We start from the raw sequence: 16,649 nt of genomic DNA on the forward strand, positions 1-16,649 counted from the left end.
GGCAACGATTGCCGCTCACTCGACCGGACATGGTGCCACTCGACACCGCCTCCAGTCCAGGCTTCCCTTTCGGCAGTCCGCGACCACGTCAGATCACCAAGCTAGCCGTAGCAGGCCCTTCCGGCTCCCGATCTGCTCCTCAATCACCACACACTCCCACCAACCTCGCACAGCCACTCCCCTCCGCTCTCGGCGCATTCAACCCAGATGGAAGCCTCAGCGTCGTTCGCAATGACGACGATGCAAACAACAGCGGGCTGCTCGACCTGAGTCCTGCTCTGTCCAGAGCCATCAAGTCGAGACCCAACTTCGCCGGCTCGCCTTCCGCGAAACGTCAGCGCGTCGCCTCCCACACGTCTAGGCTCGACTCGATCGCTGATGAAGACGATAGCGGTGTCAGCGCACATCACGCGCTCCCGAGGCGTCGTACGGTCGCCAAGTCGAGGCTAAGCAGCCATGCTACATTTGGGCCCGTGGTGCAGTCGTCGCAGCCATCCGAAGATTACCTGCATTCCGACCCGGGGCTAGCCAACGGGCTTGGTGCGTCTTCGGATATCGAGGCAGACATTCACAGGGAAGTAGCATCGACCTCGAAGCAGCCATCTGTGCACAGCGTCGGCCAGGCACTGGATTCTGGTGACGATCCAGATGTTGACGAAGAGGAAGAAGAAGAAACTTCGACATTGACAAGGCTGCGCCGATGGAGACAGGATGCCATGCAGCAGCACCTCTACGACACGGCCATCTTTTGGGGATCCAAAGTGCTTTCCCTCGAGACCACAGCTGCCGCTTTCAACGACGCCTACCACCTCGCCCAGTGCTACTTCTACACGCATCAGTATGCTCGAGCTGAACAGCTGCTCACCTCGCCCTTGCGAACAGGTGCATCTCGCTCCCGCAATCCAACTAGATCTGCTGGCCAAACGACGTCCACGCATGCTGACTCCGCCCCTTACTCGGCCAAGCACACCGGCGCAGAAGGCTTCCTCGCCTCTGAAAACGTGCAGGAAGACGAGGATGCGCTGCAGGAGGTGCTCCAGCGCACGCGATCCTCCTCCATCTTGCCTGCTAGCATCATGGCTCGATCCACGACGAAGGACAGCATGTATTCGGCCGCCTCTTCCGCCACGGGCAAACGCAAGAACCGCGACTTTAACGTCACAGCTACGGGCACGGGGTCGTCGGAAACCGAGAGCAGTGGGAGGGATGCAGAGTCTGATGAAGAGTTTCTCAAGGATGCTTCCGCCGAACGCGATGGGTCTGTGGTTCTGCGCGATGCAGCTCCGACGACTTGGCGCCAGTCGAAAGCTGCCGCGGCTTCAAAGGCAACCGCCAACGGTGTTGATCTGCAGGACGATCTGGATCAGGTCAAGAACAGCAGCATAGCACCTGCACACGGTCCGATCCTGGTGAACCACAGTCTGGCATGTCGGTACCTCGCTGCGCAGTGTCAAGTCCGGCTTGCCAAGTACCACGAAGCGCTCGACCTTCTCGGCGAGACGGAACACTGGGGCACCTCGGCGAGCAACAAACGGCCGTCGAACGATGGAGGTATCAAGCTCGGTTCTTCCGTCGCCTTTCTGCGGGGACAGATCCACCTTCGCTTGGATGATCTGCCACGCGCGCGCGATTCGTTCATGGCGGCGCTGGCGCTGGATGTGAAGAACTACGAGGCGTTTTCCGCGCTGATCGATGGAGAGATGTTGGGGGTGCGGGAGCAGTGGACGTTTGTGCAGGGGTTGGAGTATGCGGCGCAGGCGGGGGAGGGGGAGGGAGCGGTGGAGGATCACGAGCTGGTGAGGCTGCTGTACACGACGCAGCTGTCGAAGCAGGGCAAAGGGTTGGTGGAGACGACGGCGGTGGCGAGGAGGAGGTTGGTGGAGGAGTACGGACTGGGAGATGATCCGGATGTACTGCACGGATTGGCGTCGGAGTTGTTTGCGAGGTTGAGGTTCAGCGATGCGTTTATCGTGACGAGCAGGATCTTGGAATTGTCGGCGGATCATACGGCGACGTTGCCCATCCACATTGCGTGCACGTACCATCTCAAGAACCTCAGACCGGCGCTGTTCATGTTGGCGCATAGGTTGACGGAGCTGCAGCCGGAGTTGGCGGTGTCGTGGTATGCGGTGGGGACGTGGTATGCTGCGACGAGGAGGTGGGCGGAGGCGAGGCGGTATTTCAGCAAAGCGTCGTTGTTGGATCCGAGGTTTGCGCCGGGTTGGATCGCGTTTGGACACACTTTTGCGCTGGAGGGGGAGAGCGATCAGGCGATCATCGCGTACTCAACCGCTGCGAGGCTGTTCCCCCAGTCGCATCTGCCCAAATTGTTCGTCGGCATGGAACATCTGCACCAAGACAACCTTTCCCTGGCGAGGTTATCGCTGGAAGGATCTGCAGCAATCTTCGCCTCCGATCCGCTACTCGCCAACGAACGCGGTATCGTAGCCTTCCAAACCGGCGATCTTTCTTCCGCATCCGAGTTCTTCTCCACAGCAATCTCGCTGGCAAAGGAAACCCAACATCCGGCGTCGAGTTGGAAATCGACGTACCTCAACCTCGGACTTTCCCTGATGCGAATGTCGCGCGACGACGAGGCAAAGTCTGCGCTCGAGACGGTCGTCGAACTGGATCCGCACAGTCACCAGGCGTATCTGTGTTTGGGAATGCTGGCTCACAAGCAAGGAGAGCTGGATGATGCAGTGGCACTGTACCACTCGGCATTGTCGATTTGTCCGAGAGACGCGTATGCCACGGAGTTGTTGGATTTCGTGTTGGAGGAGAAGGTGCAGTATGGGGTGGGGAGGTTTGCGAAGTTTGATCCGCAGGAGAGGATGAGGAAGAAGGACGGAAAGGGAAAGGGGAAGGGTAGGGAGGTGGACGAAGGGATGGCGATGGTGAATGGTGACGAGGAGGGTGATGGGTTGACGACGATCCCGGAAAACTCGGCTTCGATGGGTTTTGATGCGTCGCAGCAGAGCGTTGGACAGCAGCAGCAGCACCGGCCGCCGGTGAGAGGGCAAGCGGATCGCTCGTTGTCGTATCAAGATCAAGCTTCGATGAGATTCGCTTCGGTGAGGATGCCTCAGGGGGATACGTCAGCTATCACGGCGGCCGAGATGAGTCTCGACAACTCGTCGGCAACCGGTGGCGGTACAATCCAGAATCAGAGCGCGGATGAAGAGCCAGAGCGTCAGGATCAGAGCAGCGTGCTGATGGACGAATCCACGTCCTAGTCTCAGCCAGAAGTTGCATTACACAGTGTTCGATCCGAATGTCGACTCGCGGCAGCAAACCGCCACCAAACCAATTCAGAATCGGGAATGAACCGCTGTCCCTAACCCTCCCTCATCCACACCAGACGCACATGAAACAAAATCATCTCGATTGCTGAAAAAGGCGTGTCTACATCGTCACATCATCACGATCTCAATTGTTGACCCTCACCTCTGCCTGCGCTTTCCCCTCCCTACTCTTATCCACCAAACTCTTGAACTGCTCGAAGAACAAGAAGAGCAGCGTCGTCTGCGGCTGCAGACGCAACCACGCCGGCGTCCAACCTCTGAAGAAGACCGTGGGACCATCCTTGGCGAGGGCATCCCTGATGACTCCGGCAACACCGACGTTGCCGGCACCCTTTTTGAGGTTCTGGACGCGCGACTTGACCACGTCGATGGGGGTGCAGAGCGTAGTGCTGAGCGTACCGGCGCAGAAGCTGGCCGCGGTCTGGAGTACGGGACCGTCGGGGACGACGTCTAGCTTTTGGAGGATTCCCTTGAACAGGTCGTACGAGCCGAGCTGGGAGATGTTCATGACGACGGATCTAAAGACGTTCGGAGAGAGGCCACGGAAGAGCGTACCTGCACCGTCGTCCTTGACGATCCTGACGAGGCCGTCGATGCAGTTCTTGTACCCATAGCGCGCGTCCTTGGGCAGGTTGAGGTCGGAACACATCCTCACCAGCACGATCTCCGCTGGGTTCCCCACCACGCCCGCGACGGCACCCGCAGTTCCGGAGCACAGCGCGAGCTCCGAGGTCGTAGGCGCCTTGCCCGAGGCAGCGGTGACGCGCGTTTTCATGTCTTCGTACACGGCGAAACGGGTAACCGAGTAGGTGAATTGACGCAGGAGCGTGGCGGTGAGACCGTGCCAGAGCGAGGTGACGCCTTCGGAGCGGACCGAGAGGATGATGGTGCGGAACATGCCCTGTTTGACGGTGGCTGTTTGCAGGCGGTACTTGGTGAGATCGAGCGGGTGGGTGATGGATGCTGCGCAGCAGCCGGCGGCACCTGATGGGAGAGATTCGAAAGTAAAGTAAAGCAGAGGTCAGTGAGTTGTCAGAGCTTCTTGACAGGTATAAGCAGATGGGAGTGGGGAACGCGGAGTCGGAAAACACGTACCTCCGAGCCAGAAGGGATAGGTCTTGGGAGTAGCCTTGTTGCCGGAAGACGAGCTGGCAGCAGCACCGGCACCCGCACCGGCAAGAGCGCCCTTGGCGGCGTTGAAGGTGCCGGCGTTGGCGCCAGAACTAGAGGGAATGCGGAGGGTCGACATTGTGCAGTATGGAGCGGAGGGTGGATGCACCTGCCTGAACGTTATAAGCTATTCAGACCAACGTAGCTGCGACGTTTGCGGAACAGCGATTAAAACGCCGGGATGGTGTATGCCGGAAGAGGACAAGAAGAGACGAGTGCCAAAGGAAGAAGGAGTCACAAGGTGGGACGGAGGAAGGGACGAGCCGAGACACGCGTTTATCAAGCAATCTGGAGGCGCTGCTTCCAAACGTCGAAACGGCGGCAACAAGGACCGCAGATGGCGACAGGGTCGAGGACGGCACTATCCGAGTCAGAAGACCTTCGCACGCCGGTAGATGGTGGCGTGCAGGGGCGCATGCGTGTGTGCAAGATGCCGCGCTACAGTCACGTCAAGGGAAAACTCGGAACAGACTGGAGCGAGCGAACGGAGCCATCCAGTCAGCCAACAGAAGGATGAATCACAAGATCGGCGGGCGGAAGCAACACAACCACAATCAGGCGAATCCTCCGACCAGATCAACAGAGACAGAAGCAGTGTGTCGTTCCCGCGACCGGCTCACCCGACTTTGCCGCCATTGCATCGATACGACTTGTCTTTACAAACACGACTCTCATCGTCACACCGCAACCATTTGTCACCATCTCTTGGCTGTGTTCGAGATCACAACGATATCAAGCCTGCAAGTCACCACCCTCGTCCGCACCGTCATATCTCACCGCGAGATCTCTGAACAGCATCCGAGCATCTACAGTCTGCCGTGTTGACTCCTTGACCCGCGTGACCACTTCTCAGCACTATCTCCGCACCTCTCGCTCGCTAGAAGCACGAGCCACGCAAGAGAGCGCTTACCCTCTCTTATCTTCAACGAGAGGGTTTCTGACCCTGCAGAAGCGCGCATCCCAAAAAACAAAAATGCGGGGTAAAAGTAAGAAAAGAGCGTTCAAAAAGCTGCAGGGTCCTGAAGCCGAGCTACGAGAGCGAGCTGGACTGTGCACTTTTTGTCGTAAGTGTTTCCGATCTCACAATCGAGATGCGAACCACCACGTTTGTGGTTGTGTAAGAGCTTAACAGAGGTGTCGAAATTTCGTCAGAAAAGGGGGTTCACGGAAAAAAGAGAACGTTACGCCTCGGATTCCAGAGGTATATGTATTCCACACGATCCATCTCCATGACGTTGTTGAGGGATACGGAAAGATCCGCTCTAGGTTCCGCAAGCGTTGGTCTGTTGTCTGTAATCGATGGCAAGCTGTCAAAGATTTGACGATGATGACGAGACAAGCGTGTGGTCATGACGACCAAAAAAAGGTGGCTCTGAACTTGGAGTCGGTGTAAATCCGCCATATCCCGCAAGTGCCTGCTCTGCACACAGCATACAACACGTGTCTTCAAAGCCGCAGCAGCAACAGCAACGAACAAGCTGCCCACAGGCGGGACGAACGATCCAGAGACACACACTTGGGCGACAACTCTGATGAATCTAGAAATCTTGTCTTGAGAACCTTGACAACGGGAAGACTTTGGCGCTCGGCAGACTCCGCGCTTAACGGCCCAAGTGGGGGTTTAAAGCTCGGCATCCATCACCGACTCCATCCCGACATCCTCTCGCAGGCCCAAGGCGCCGAGGAGGTTGTTCATGGTCATGTCCGCCATCGCCTGACGTGTTTCAGTGGTGCCGCTGCCGATGTGTGGGAGAAGGGCGACTTTGTCCCTGCAGTCCGCGGCGAGCAGAGGATGGTCCGCGTGGATGACTGGAGTCTCGAACGGAAAAGAAAATAATCAAGAGGAACGTGGGTCAGTGGCTCAGGTTGGCGGCCAAGTCGGCGTATCGGAAACAGCGGATGTGAAGGCAACAGTGTCCTCGCCATGCGATTTGCGATGAACGGTTTGGATGAACTCCGAGGTGACTTGCAACGACGTACACGGCTCGGATCTTGCCGTGTTCCCGAAGGCTTTTTCCGTGGGTTTCCGCAGTAAAACTCACCTGGTTCTCCTTCGATGACATCCAGTCCAGCTCCGGCGATCTTGTCGTTACGAAGAGCCTCGACTAGTGCTGATGTGTCGACGGTCCCACCCCGAGAGGCGTTGATGATGTACGCCGATGGCCTGGCAAGCGGAAACAGGGCGTGTCGTCAGTCGTCAGCAATCGGGGCGATCTTCCTCCTGATCAGCCTTGGGACACAGAACTGTACCTACTTCATGGCATCCAAGAACTCCTTGTTGACAACGTGCTTCGTGCTCGGATTCAGATCCACCAGCACAAACACCACGTCCGCCTGCCTCGCCATCTCGAATTTATCCGCCACATTCTCCACCTTGATCCTGTCGACCGGGAACGCGTCTTGCATCAACGAAGAAAAGTACTCGTCGTCCCGCTGAAACGGTCTCGCCTTTGACGTGGTATACACCATCCGAGCTGGTTTGAAAGGTACGAGAAGCTTGCACAAGGATTGGGAGATGTTTCCGAATCCCAAGAAACCGATGGTCTTGCCTCGCAATTGAGGGCCCATGAAGCAGGTCGGTGTCCAGGGGTTGTGAGGCCATTCGCCTTCGCGGACCGTTCGAGTTGCGACTGGAACTTGACGTGTCACCATGAGGGTGAGTAGCAGGCAGAGTTCAGCGACAGCGTCATCGAGCACGCGAGGCGTGTTGCCGATACGAACGCTGCGTTGCTTGCAGAGCGGCAGGTCGATGTGGTCGTAGCCGACGGACATGGTCGAGATCACCTTGAGGGATGGACCTGCTGCATCGAGGAATTCGGCATCGACCTTGTCGGAGAGGCAGATGACGGCGCCGGAGATGGTGTTGTCGCGCAGGTTGGAGAGTACCCAGTCGCGCGACGGTGCTTGTTCGCCTTCGTGGTCAGGTCGAGTGATGAGTTCGACTTTGCCGGCTGCTTCGGCTCGACGCAGTACCGAAGTGGGCATGGTCCGGCATACTAGGATCTTCGGCACCGCCATCGTCCAATCGAAAGGATTTCAGCGAATCGGTAAGGAAGATTCAAAGCGATGATGATGATGTTGAGCGAGAAGAAAGCGATGTCGAAAGGACCCCCACGTCGAGATTTGTGTGGAGAAAGGTGAGCGTGGGCGGCGTCCGTGCGGCTTTTCAATTTTTTGGTTCGGAACAACGCCGTCATATGCATCTTGACGATCCCATGCTCGACTCGTTTAACCTTCCCGTCGAAAATATCGTTTCACGCTCTCACGAACCTCGACGAGCACAACCTTTCGTTCAATACTCGCCAAGCGAACGGCATCGATGCAACACTCAGCCCCGCCGTCGAGGCGCAATTGGTCCACCCCGGCCCGAGCAGCTTACCGCGAACTTGTCGCTGTCCTCGTCATCCTCATCAAACCTCAAACCACCTCCGACGAGCAGCGCTTCTCCACGCTCCAAGCCCTCCGTCAGCGACACGATCGTGCATTCGACAACTGGCTACCACACATCACGCTCATCCCACCGTTCATCCTCACCGTCCCCTCTTCTGCCTCTGAGGAAACACAACCCATCGAATCCCTGCACAGCTCCACGCTGTCCTCACTCGTTTCCGCCATCCGCGAAGTCTGCCGCCACCACCCCTCTCACTCCCTCCTCCTCGACCAAATCTCCACCTTCCCGCTCCGAACCAACACCAACGTGCACCTCCGTCCCTACCCCACCAACTTCACCGACCGATTCGCCCCCGCCTCCTCCTCCCGCAGAACTGCCGACGACGACAGCACACACATCGTAACCCTCCGCTCCCACCTCTGCAAATCCCTCCACCCACTCCTAACCTCCCCCGCCATTCGAAGCAACACCCCAAACCAGGTGTTCAAACCACACGTCAGCGTAGGTCAAACAACCTCACCCAAAGCTACCTGGCATCTATGCACCGAAGCCGAACAACTGTTGAAACCTACTCAAGCTCAACAACCACCAGGCATGTTGTGTCGCGTAGACGCCATTCAACTCATGATCAAGCGAAAGGGCGATGAAGGCGCCTACCGCATTCACACAGAGATCCCTCTCTCAAGCAAAGTCTAATTTCATGCACCGATCCCGCATCATCGCGTCGCAGCCCTAGCAGCAGCCACCGCCATCGCCTCCTCCCTGTTCAACCGCTCAATCTCCTTCCACGGCCTCTCATCCATCATCCAGTACACGAACGGACCGTTGGGACTCTCCTCCTCGTGCAGCGCGTCCGTCCAAATCCCAAAGATCGGCGCACGCGTACCCGGTGGTCCCGGCTGAATACCTTCCAGCTGCCACCGATCCTCCCCCTCGTACACGTGCGTCAAGGACCAGTGCAACCCTTCGATCTTCTTCTTCCCCCGCGGACACCTCCACATGACCTCATCCATGTCCTCCTCCCTCGCATACACCGGTCGTACCTTGCCATGCACCCCTCCGCGCGGCATGGGCGCTTCGTTGCCCCAGTACGTCACCGTCGTGCCTCGGAAGAAGAGCGTCGGATACTCGTCATCGTCCGCCTGCCCTTCCTCCGCTTCGTTGTACAACGGCTGCTGCGATTTGGGCAGCAACTCGAGCCGAAGCTGCAAGCAGTCGCCCACGGCTTCTTCCAGCCCAGCCAGGTTCGGTTTCGGCAGCTGATCCAGTTGGTTGATCCGCATCGACGCTTTGCCATTGGCTCCATTGCTGGCAGAGGCAGAAGCTTCGGCGTTAACCAAAGCCTGTCTGCGCCGCCGCGCTAGGCGTACGTTGTAGTCGACGAAGTGCGAAAAGTCCAAAAAGCTGTACGTGCCGCCCCAGAAGCTTTCGCATCGTGCCCAGTCGTGCGGCTTTTCGTCGTCCTGTGTCGATGCAGAGCCATTGGGTCGAGGCGGCGATGATGGCCACTTGCCAGAGCTTTGGTCGGTGGCACTGTCGACGTGAACCTCGGGCAAAGGACTCGGCAGTGATGAGATCCAACCGGTAGGAAACTCGAGGAACTCGCGCTTCTCCATCGGATCTTTGGTGAGCAGGCCGGCTTCATCGTATATCTTGGGTATCTTGATGCCAAAGCCCCAATTCTCGAGCCAGATGGCTTCCTTCAAATTGGCATACATGACCACCATGATGGCTTCGACCAACTCCCAGTGGATCGCCTTCGTGCGCAAGCTCACACCTTTCTTCCCATCGTCCGCATCGGAAGCTTCTCGCTGCGCGTCGTGTTGTTGTAGCAGGGGCTTGATCTCGTCGTTGGCATGGCAGCCGCGATAGCCGCCAGCTGCGGCCATGGGTCGGAACATGCCAAAGTGTCCGAGCCCATCGTCATCGTCGTCCACGTCGGCGTAGTCATCCCAGTCGTTGGCATCTCCGTCAAAGTCATCATCGTCTTCGTTGTCCACGTCATCGTCCTCCTCGCCGTCCAGTTCGACGACGACCGGGTCGTCGTGGTCCGGGATGGCGTCTTCGTCTTCGTCATCTGTCATATCGGCATCGTGTCCGCTGGTGACACGCATAGTCTCTGCAAGCATGCCTGGTCGGACAAATCGGACGTTGAGTGAGCCTGTAGCAACAAAGTCGACCGTGCCCCCGACTGTGACCTGAATGTTGTGGCTGCCGGTGATGATGCCGATGGGAAGATCGCCTTCGTAAGTGAATGTCCGCGTTTCGGCATCGTAGGTGCCGTGGTCGGGAGGCTGAAATGGCGTGCGATCTGTACGACGTTGACCCGATCCATCGTCTTGATCGTGCTCGCCGTCCGAGGCTTCCCAGCTCGTGCTTTGATGGGAGTTGATGGGGTTGCCGTATCGATCAGCGACTTGAAACGTGCGCCTGGTGCCGCCGTTGCGGCTTACTTCGATCTCGATAGGAATGGGATCGTCCGGGACGTCGTCGTCGCTTAGCTCAGTAGCTTCGCGTAGCGCGTCGTCATCGCCGTCTTCGCTGCCTTGGCCCGTTACGGCATCGGCCATACTGGCATCCTCGTCACCATCGCTATCATTAGCTGCGTCGTCCTCATCCTCGTCGTCTTGATCGTCGGCTTGTGGGTCCAAAGGTCGACGCCAGGCGTGAAGAGGGCCGTAGCCGTTGGACCAGCCGTAGTAGCCAGAGTCGTACACTCTCTGCCTCATGCGCGCTCGGACCTCGTCCTCCTCGTCTGGCGCGTTGCAGAACCCAAAACTTGGACCGAACACACGAGGTCGATGGCGCAGCATGGCTGCTGGCGGTTCGTCAAAGCTCTCGTCGTCGTCAAAGTCGTCATCATCGTCATCGTCGTCATTTTCCTCCTCGTCTTGTTGATCTTGGCCCTCGCCCTCATCTGCTTGATTGGCATCAGTCTCTTGTGCTCGTGGCGCCTCGAGATTCTGTGCAGCGTCTTGGGTTGACGCTTGCGCTGCGCCCTCGTTAGCTAGACCGTCTCTGCTGGATTGACCGGGGATTTCCTGAGGGCTCTCCGTGAGGCGCGTCTTTTGAGAGTCCTTCCACGCGCGGATGCCGTGCAAGCAATGGATGCGCGCGGCGAGACGCACCTGAGGCTGCACAAGTGCTTCAATGTCGAGACCGGCATCGACGAGCGGATGGAGAGGTTCGGGATAGATGAGTTTGAGCAGGCGAGCGGAGCGTCTGCGTACCGAGTCGGGACGATCAGCATTGGACTTGGACGAGGATCGACGACGCGAGGAAGCAGCTGCAGCTGCGGAAGTCGAAGGCCCACTTTGGTCGTTCTGTTCTGAGGAGCCATTGGCAGCGGAGACACGTCGGCGCTTGCGATCTTGAGGCGAAGTGGAGCGTTTGGAGGAGATCTGAGCGGCAGCTTCGTTTTTGAACTCGTCTAGGCTGTGCATGATGGAGCGAGGGAAGACCCACTGAGCCCATGTGGCTTGACCGGACGAGAGGATCGAATCGCTGAGCCAGACTGTGTTGAGACACTGGTCGGGACTTTGTGGCGGTACTGCTGTATCAATGACGGAGAGCAGCGCAGTGAGGACGGCGTTGAAGTTCAACGAGATGGGTGTGTGGTTGCTCGGATCTCCAGCGTAGAGCCTGGCAGCACGGTCTCTGAGTTGGACGAGGGCCATGACGTTGGATACGGCGTGCGTTTCGGGTGACGAGGCAGCGTTCTGTTGGTCGTGCGAGTCGTTCTGAGTGGTTGAGGACTGGGGAGCATCCCAGAGGCTGGGTAGATTGTCAAAACGTTGGAGATAGAGCTGCTTCCAAAGGTGAAGATCGCCTGTCTTCAATTCGCCGTATACGCGATTTCGAGCGAGCTTGCAGGTCTGCGAGAAGTGTTCGATGCACAAAGGCGGTAGAGAGAGCAAGATGTTGTGTATGAGCTCAGTAGGCAGGCCGAGCAGGCCGCCGGTGCGGCGCTGCTCGTGCTGTTGGCCCTCGTCGTGCGCCTGCACTTGAGCCATGACTGCAGTCGCTCGAGCGTGAGTGGTGGACGCAAAAAGGATGGTGCAAAAGACGAGCTGTCGGAACAGGAAGAGGAAGAGGAGATGAAGCGAAGTCGGTGGGATGACGACGACGATGGTGACAACCGCGCACCACGCACCACGATCGGCTAACTTCCGAGTTTGCGCAGCAGCAGCTCGAGTCGAGTTAACTTAGCCGCAGATCAGGACCCTGAACGTCGGTCATGAATCAGCACGCACGCAGCGGTACACCAACAGCACAGCGCAGCACAGCAAGTGCACCCTGAAGTCACTCGGCAGCGCGCACGGCAGATCCGACGGTCTCGCTCCTCTCTCGTCGCACCCTGAGCCGAATTACGGGAAAAATCTGCTAAAATGTGTTACATCGACAACGTTCTGAGACGCTTTCGTCTGTCAACTCCGTTCCGGCTTTCCGGCGTGCATGGCCCGTGAACCGGTAAGGGTGCGTGTCACGTTCCCCACACTTTTGTGCCTGTCAGCATGTCCCTTCCCTTGTCATCCCGCCACGAACAACCGAGTCGCCATCAGAACATTCACATCATGTTGGACGTCACAGCTTCTCGATTCTACACCACGCCGCTCACAACACCACCTTCCAACCCGGATGCAATGCCCACCCAGCGCAGATACCACTACCTCGACTACCGTCCGCCTGCCGGTGTTCCCGAGACAGCCACGCTGCTTCTCCTCCACGGTTTCCCAGACTTCTCGCACGGATGGCGCAGTGTCATCGCACCGCTCCGGCTCGCCGGCTTCCGTCTGATCGTTCCTGACCTGTTGGGCTACGGGCTGAGCTCGGCGCCACCTACTTCTTCTGCAACGGCACCTGCCGGAACGCCTTCACGCCTCGCCGAGTATGGTGGTCGTGCCATCTCGATCGACCTCAACGGCTTGCTCGACCATGCACAGGCTGCAAAGGGATCTGAATACGGCGCAGAGCATCTCACTTCGGATGGCAAGAAAGGCCGTGTTATCGTACTGTGTCACGACTGGGGATCGTGGCTTGGGTGGAGGTTCGCACAGTGGTATCCAGACAGAGTCATGGGCGTCTGCGGTCTCTGCGTTCCCTTCCAAGCACCCACCTCCAAACCTATCCCCATCGATATGGTGCTCAAGAGTGTTCCCAGCTTCGGCTACCAGAAGTTCTTCTCCGAGGAACGCAGCACCAAGATCATCGAGCAGCATCTCGATCGTTTCCTCGCCATCATCTATATGATCCCCGGTCTGTTTTCAGCCGACTCGGCCAACGAAGAGGAGGTGCGAGATTGGCATCTCGAAGGAAAGCTCGAGCGACTGCTCACCATGCCCGAGTTCTCGGACATCCCGCTCAAGTACCTCGGACGCAGCATCCTCGACAAGCAGCAGCTGGACGAGTACATCACCGTCTTCCGCAGTCGTGGCATGGAAGGTCCTCTCAGCTGGTACCGTACGCGCGAGATCAACTGGCAAGAGGACAGAGCTTTGACCTCCAAGACTTTGCCGGAATCGTTGCCGGCCTTGCTGATCATGCCCAAGGACGATGTAGCTGTGCCGCCAGCGTTGGGTAAGACCATGAAGAAGCACGTACCCCAGACCGAGTTCGTCGAGGTGGCGGGAAGCGGTCACTGGGTTCAGAACGAGGTGCCTGGTGTGGTGGTGCAGACGTTCAAACAGTGGGTGGAGAGAAGCGTCTTGCCCAACGAGAAGAAGGGAAGTGGCATGCTGGGTTGGCTTCGAAGCAAGCTGTGAGCTTTGCTGCATGTCTGTACACTAGTTTGCTTGGTCAACGCTTTCGCTCTGTTTTGTTGTATCCTTGATCCCAGTCTTGAGCCCGGGAGAATGTCTTTGTCGCAGTCAATGCCTCCATGTGACCGCAAAGAGATTGCCGGCCAGATGGTTACACTTTCTCGAAGCCTTTTCGAGGCTCGTTGCCCGATATGGAATGATAGGCACATCTTCGGACGATTACACAAGCCTTGAAAGCGTAAACTTCACCGACAACGGAAGTCGGCAAGACAATGACAATGCAGAACCAGCGGGGAGAAGGGCAACGCAACTTCGGTCGAAGCTTCCAGTCAGCGTGCGAAAACAAAGTGTGGGGAAAAGTCGCATCCTGATGCTAAGAAAGGAAACGATCTCGACAAACTCGGCAATCCGCTCTGCTTCGGCAATCGCTTGCGTTTTGCATGCAAGCGTGCATGACCATTGCCTGTCATCCGTCTTGCGTTGGGACGTTGAGACCTGACACGAGCCCCCGGCCGGCTCATGTCGATCCGAGCCGCTAGACGAGCTGTTGCCTTTCCTCCCCCGCATATCTGACCATTTGGTGCAACGCATCCAGAACTCGGAGAGATTTGTATTTCATGGTCCGACTTTGCCGCACTGGAAGTCAATTCGTCCGTCCGTCGGTCGGTCGGTGATCCGCAACTCGCTCTCCAGTGTCGACGAGGTGTGGCTGCAATGTCAGGACGCATGTCATTCCGCGGAGTGTCTAATGCTTTGCCATGGCGAGAAAGCGTGTCGCACGTCGGCTTTCTTCTCAAAGTACGCTTTGACGTTTGACGCTCGAGCCAGGCGTGATCTGAGCCAAGCGAACTTCGGCTTCGAAGATCGTGAGCGTCCTCATCTCTCTCCGCACTCACCATTCACTCTCCGGGACGGGTGTCATCACGACCTGTAAAGCCGATCCGCTTGAGCAACACTGCCACCCAGATCTTCTGCTCGCCGCACCCTGCCTTGCCGCCTCTGCCCCGTGTTTGGCATTCGCTTGGAACGATTCCGCCGTCTTTGCTTGCTGCAACGCTTTCCGTTTCCTTTCGCGTACTCTTTACAGAAAGCCCTGCAACGGTGCTTGTACAGCAGCGGCTAGCCTTGGGCCCCTGGCCGCTCTTGTCCTCGTGTCGGTTGTATGAGCGGGCTCTCCAACCAAGATGGCCAGATTGGAAAGCATAAGAGCCAGCCGCGAAACGTCACCTCTTCTCCCCACATCATCATCCCGCAATCCCTCTTCCTACTTGTCCACTCAAGACACTGACCTCGAAAAGATGACTACCGTCTCGAGACGTACCAAACCTATCGCTCTGCTCGGCAGTGCCGGTCTCTGCCTACTGCTCGTCTGCCTCTGTGCTTTCAGCCGCAATGCCGACGCCGCTTCCATCGCCCGCTCCTTGATCGGACTCGACTCTCACCTGGAACCTCGTGCAGTCAGCACAAACTATGCCTACCAGCGGATGATCGCCAACATCGGAGGAGCGTCCTCCACGGCAGGCGGCAACCAGGTCCCCAACGTGCAAACCGGCGCCGTGATCGCATCGCCCTCCACTGCCGGTCCCAACTACTTCTACTCGTGGATCCGCGACGCTGCGCTGACCATGAAGGTGGTCGTGTCTCAGTCGACGCTCGACCGCACGCTGATGACCAACTACGCCAACGCGGAGAAGGTGCATCAGCAGAACGCGGCTCAGTCGAGCTCGAGTCAGGGCGAGCCCAAGTTCAACGTCGACGGATCGCTATTCACCGGTCCCTGGGGGAGGCCGCAGAACGACGGTCCCGCACTGAGGGCTTCGACACTCATGGCGTTTGCAAAGAGGATCGGTTTGAGCGACTCTTTCACCACAGGTACCCTTTACAAGTCCGACCTGAGCGCAGGGAGCTTGATCAAGACGGACCTGGAGTACGTCGCTCACCACTGGCAGGATTCCAGCTTTGATCTGTGGGAGGAAGTTCAAGCAACCCACTTCTTCACGCTCGTAGTTCAGTACCGATCCATGGTCGACGGTGCCAAGTTCGCCACTGCCATGAACGACCCCGGCGCGGCCAGTTACTACAACCAACAGGCTTCCGCCATCCTCTCGAAGCTGCAGAGCTTTTGGGATTCGGCCAACAACCGTATCCAAGCCTACCAGGGTGTTTCCAACCGCAACGGGATCGACTGCTCCGTCCTCCTCGGTGCACTCAAGGGTTGGGATACCACCGACACGTCGGCCGCTGTCAACTCTACCCTCTTCGGTCCTGCATCCGATAGACTCCTCGCCACCCACAAAGCTTACGTCGATTCGTTCCGTTCCCTCTATGCTATCAACAACAACGCTGCTGCCCCTGCTGCTGTCGGAACCGGTCGCTACCCCTCCGATGTGTACGACGGCGATGGAACGTCCCAGGGCAACCCCTGGTACATCTGCACCCTCGCTGCCGCCGAAGTGCTAAACACTGCGGTCAGCGTCGCTTCAACCCGTGGAAATCTCGCGGTGAGCAGCACATCTCTGCCCTTCTACAAGCAATTCTCCAGCTCAGCTACCACGGGAACGTTCGCCTCCGGTAGCAGTCAGTACAACGCCCTAACGAGCGGGATGAAGGCTATGGCCAACGGATTTGTCGATATCGTCAACCAACACGCCTGGGGAAACGGCAGTCTGAACGAGGAGTTCAACCGGGATAACGGTTACAACCAGGGCGCGAGGGATTTGACCTGGAGCTATGCGGCGTTCGTGAGCAACGATATGGCGAGTCAGGGCAAGTTCTTGTACAACTAGATGGCCAGAGCAGAGCGGCGTTTTTCGTCAAAGCACAAACGAAAGCATGGTATCAAGTCTAGACGTCAAGTACACGATGACGAGCGATCGAGAGACAGTGGGCGATCCGAACACCTGTGTTTAACGAACCTCATGTGTGTCACGCCTGATCGTGGCAGTGACAAGCTCGCCATACCAAGTCACACACCCATCACACTGAGCGAGCTTGCTGCCGGATAGAGCTCCGAGAAAGTGTTCG

The 16,649-nt window shown here is 57.8% G+C and overlaps 6 protein-coding genes across 6 annotated transcripts; 4 read left to right on the forward strand and 2 right to left on the reverse strand.

The window, feature by feature from the left end:
* Positions 1-29: 29 nt before the first annotated feature.
* On the forward strand, positions 30-3,236 carry PHSY_007358 (likely anaphase-promoting complex subunit Cdc16; the record flags this gene model as incomplete). Its single annotated transcript, XM_012337952.1, has 1 exon — positions 30-3,236. The coding sequence occupies one exon, from the start codon at positions 30-32 to the stop codon at positions 3,234-3,236; it is 3,207 nt and encodes a 1,068-aa protein (XP_012193342.1).
* Positions 3,237-3,429: 193 nt separating this feature from the next.
* On the reverse strand, positions 3,430-7,493 carry PHSY_007359 (hypothetical protein; the record flags this gene model as incomplete). Its single annotated transcript, XM_012337953.1, has 5 exons — positions 3,430-4,289; positions 4,401-4,528; positions 5,096-5,184; positions 6,456-6,639; positions 6,730-7,493. The coding sequence occupies 5 exons, from the start codon at positions 7,491-7,493 to the stop codon at positions 3,430-3,432; spliced, it is 2,025 nt and encodes a 674-aa protein (XP_012193343.1).
* Positions 7,494-7,794: 301 nt separating this feature from the next.
* On the forward strand, positions 7,795-8,562 carry PHSY_007360 (hypothetical protein; the record flags this gene model as incomplete). The annotated part of the gene is made up of 1 exon (XM_012337954.1): positions 7,795-8,562. The coding sequence occupies one exon, from the start codon at positions 7,795-7,797 to the stop codon at positions 8,560-8,562; it is 768 nt and encodes a 255-aa protein (XP_012193344.1).
* A 20-nt stretch (positions 8,563-8,582) lies between these two features.
* On the reverse strand, positions 8,583-11,879 carry PHSY_007361 (hypothetical protein; the record flags this gene model as incomplete). Its single annotated transcript, XM_012337955.1, has 1 exon — positions 8,583-11,879. One exon carries the CDS (start codon positions 11,877-11,879, stop codon positions 8,583-8,585), a length of 3,297 nt encoding a protein of 1,098 aa, XP_012193345.1.
* A 561-nt stretch (positions 11,880-12,440) lies between these two features.
* On the forward strand, positions 12,441-13,628 carry PHSY_007362 (epoxide hydrolase; the record flags this gene model as incomplete). The annotated part of the gene is made up of 1 exon (XM_012337956.1): positions 12,441-13,628. The coding sequence occupies one exon, from the start codon at positions 12,441-12,443 to the stop codon at positions 13,626-13,628; it is 1,188 nt and encodes a 395-aa protein (XP_012193346.1).
* Positions 13,629-14,923: 1,295 nt separating this feature from the next.
* PHSY_007363 (glucoamylase) lies at positions 14,924-16,411 on the forward strand (the record flags this gene model as incomplete). The annotated part of the gene is made up of 1 exon (XM_012337957.1): positions 14,924-16,411. The coding sequence occupies one exon, from the start codon at positions 14,924-14,926 to the stop codon at positions 16,409-16,411; it is 1,488 nt and encodes a 495-aa protein (XP_012193347.1).
* Between the last annotated feature and the right edge of the window lie 238 nt (positions 16,412-16,649).

Source organism: Pseudozyma hubeiensis (genome assembly GCF_000403515.1).
Source record: "Pseudozyma hubeiensis SY62 DNA, scaffold: PHS69, whole genome shotgun sequence".
NCBI classification, from domain to species: Eukaryota; Fungi; Basidiomycota; class Ustilaginomycetes; order Ustilaginales; family Ustilaginaceae; genus Pseudozyma; species Pseudozyma hubeiensis.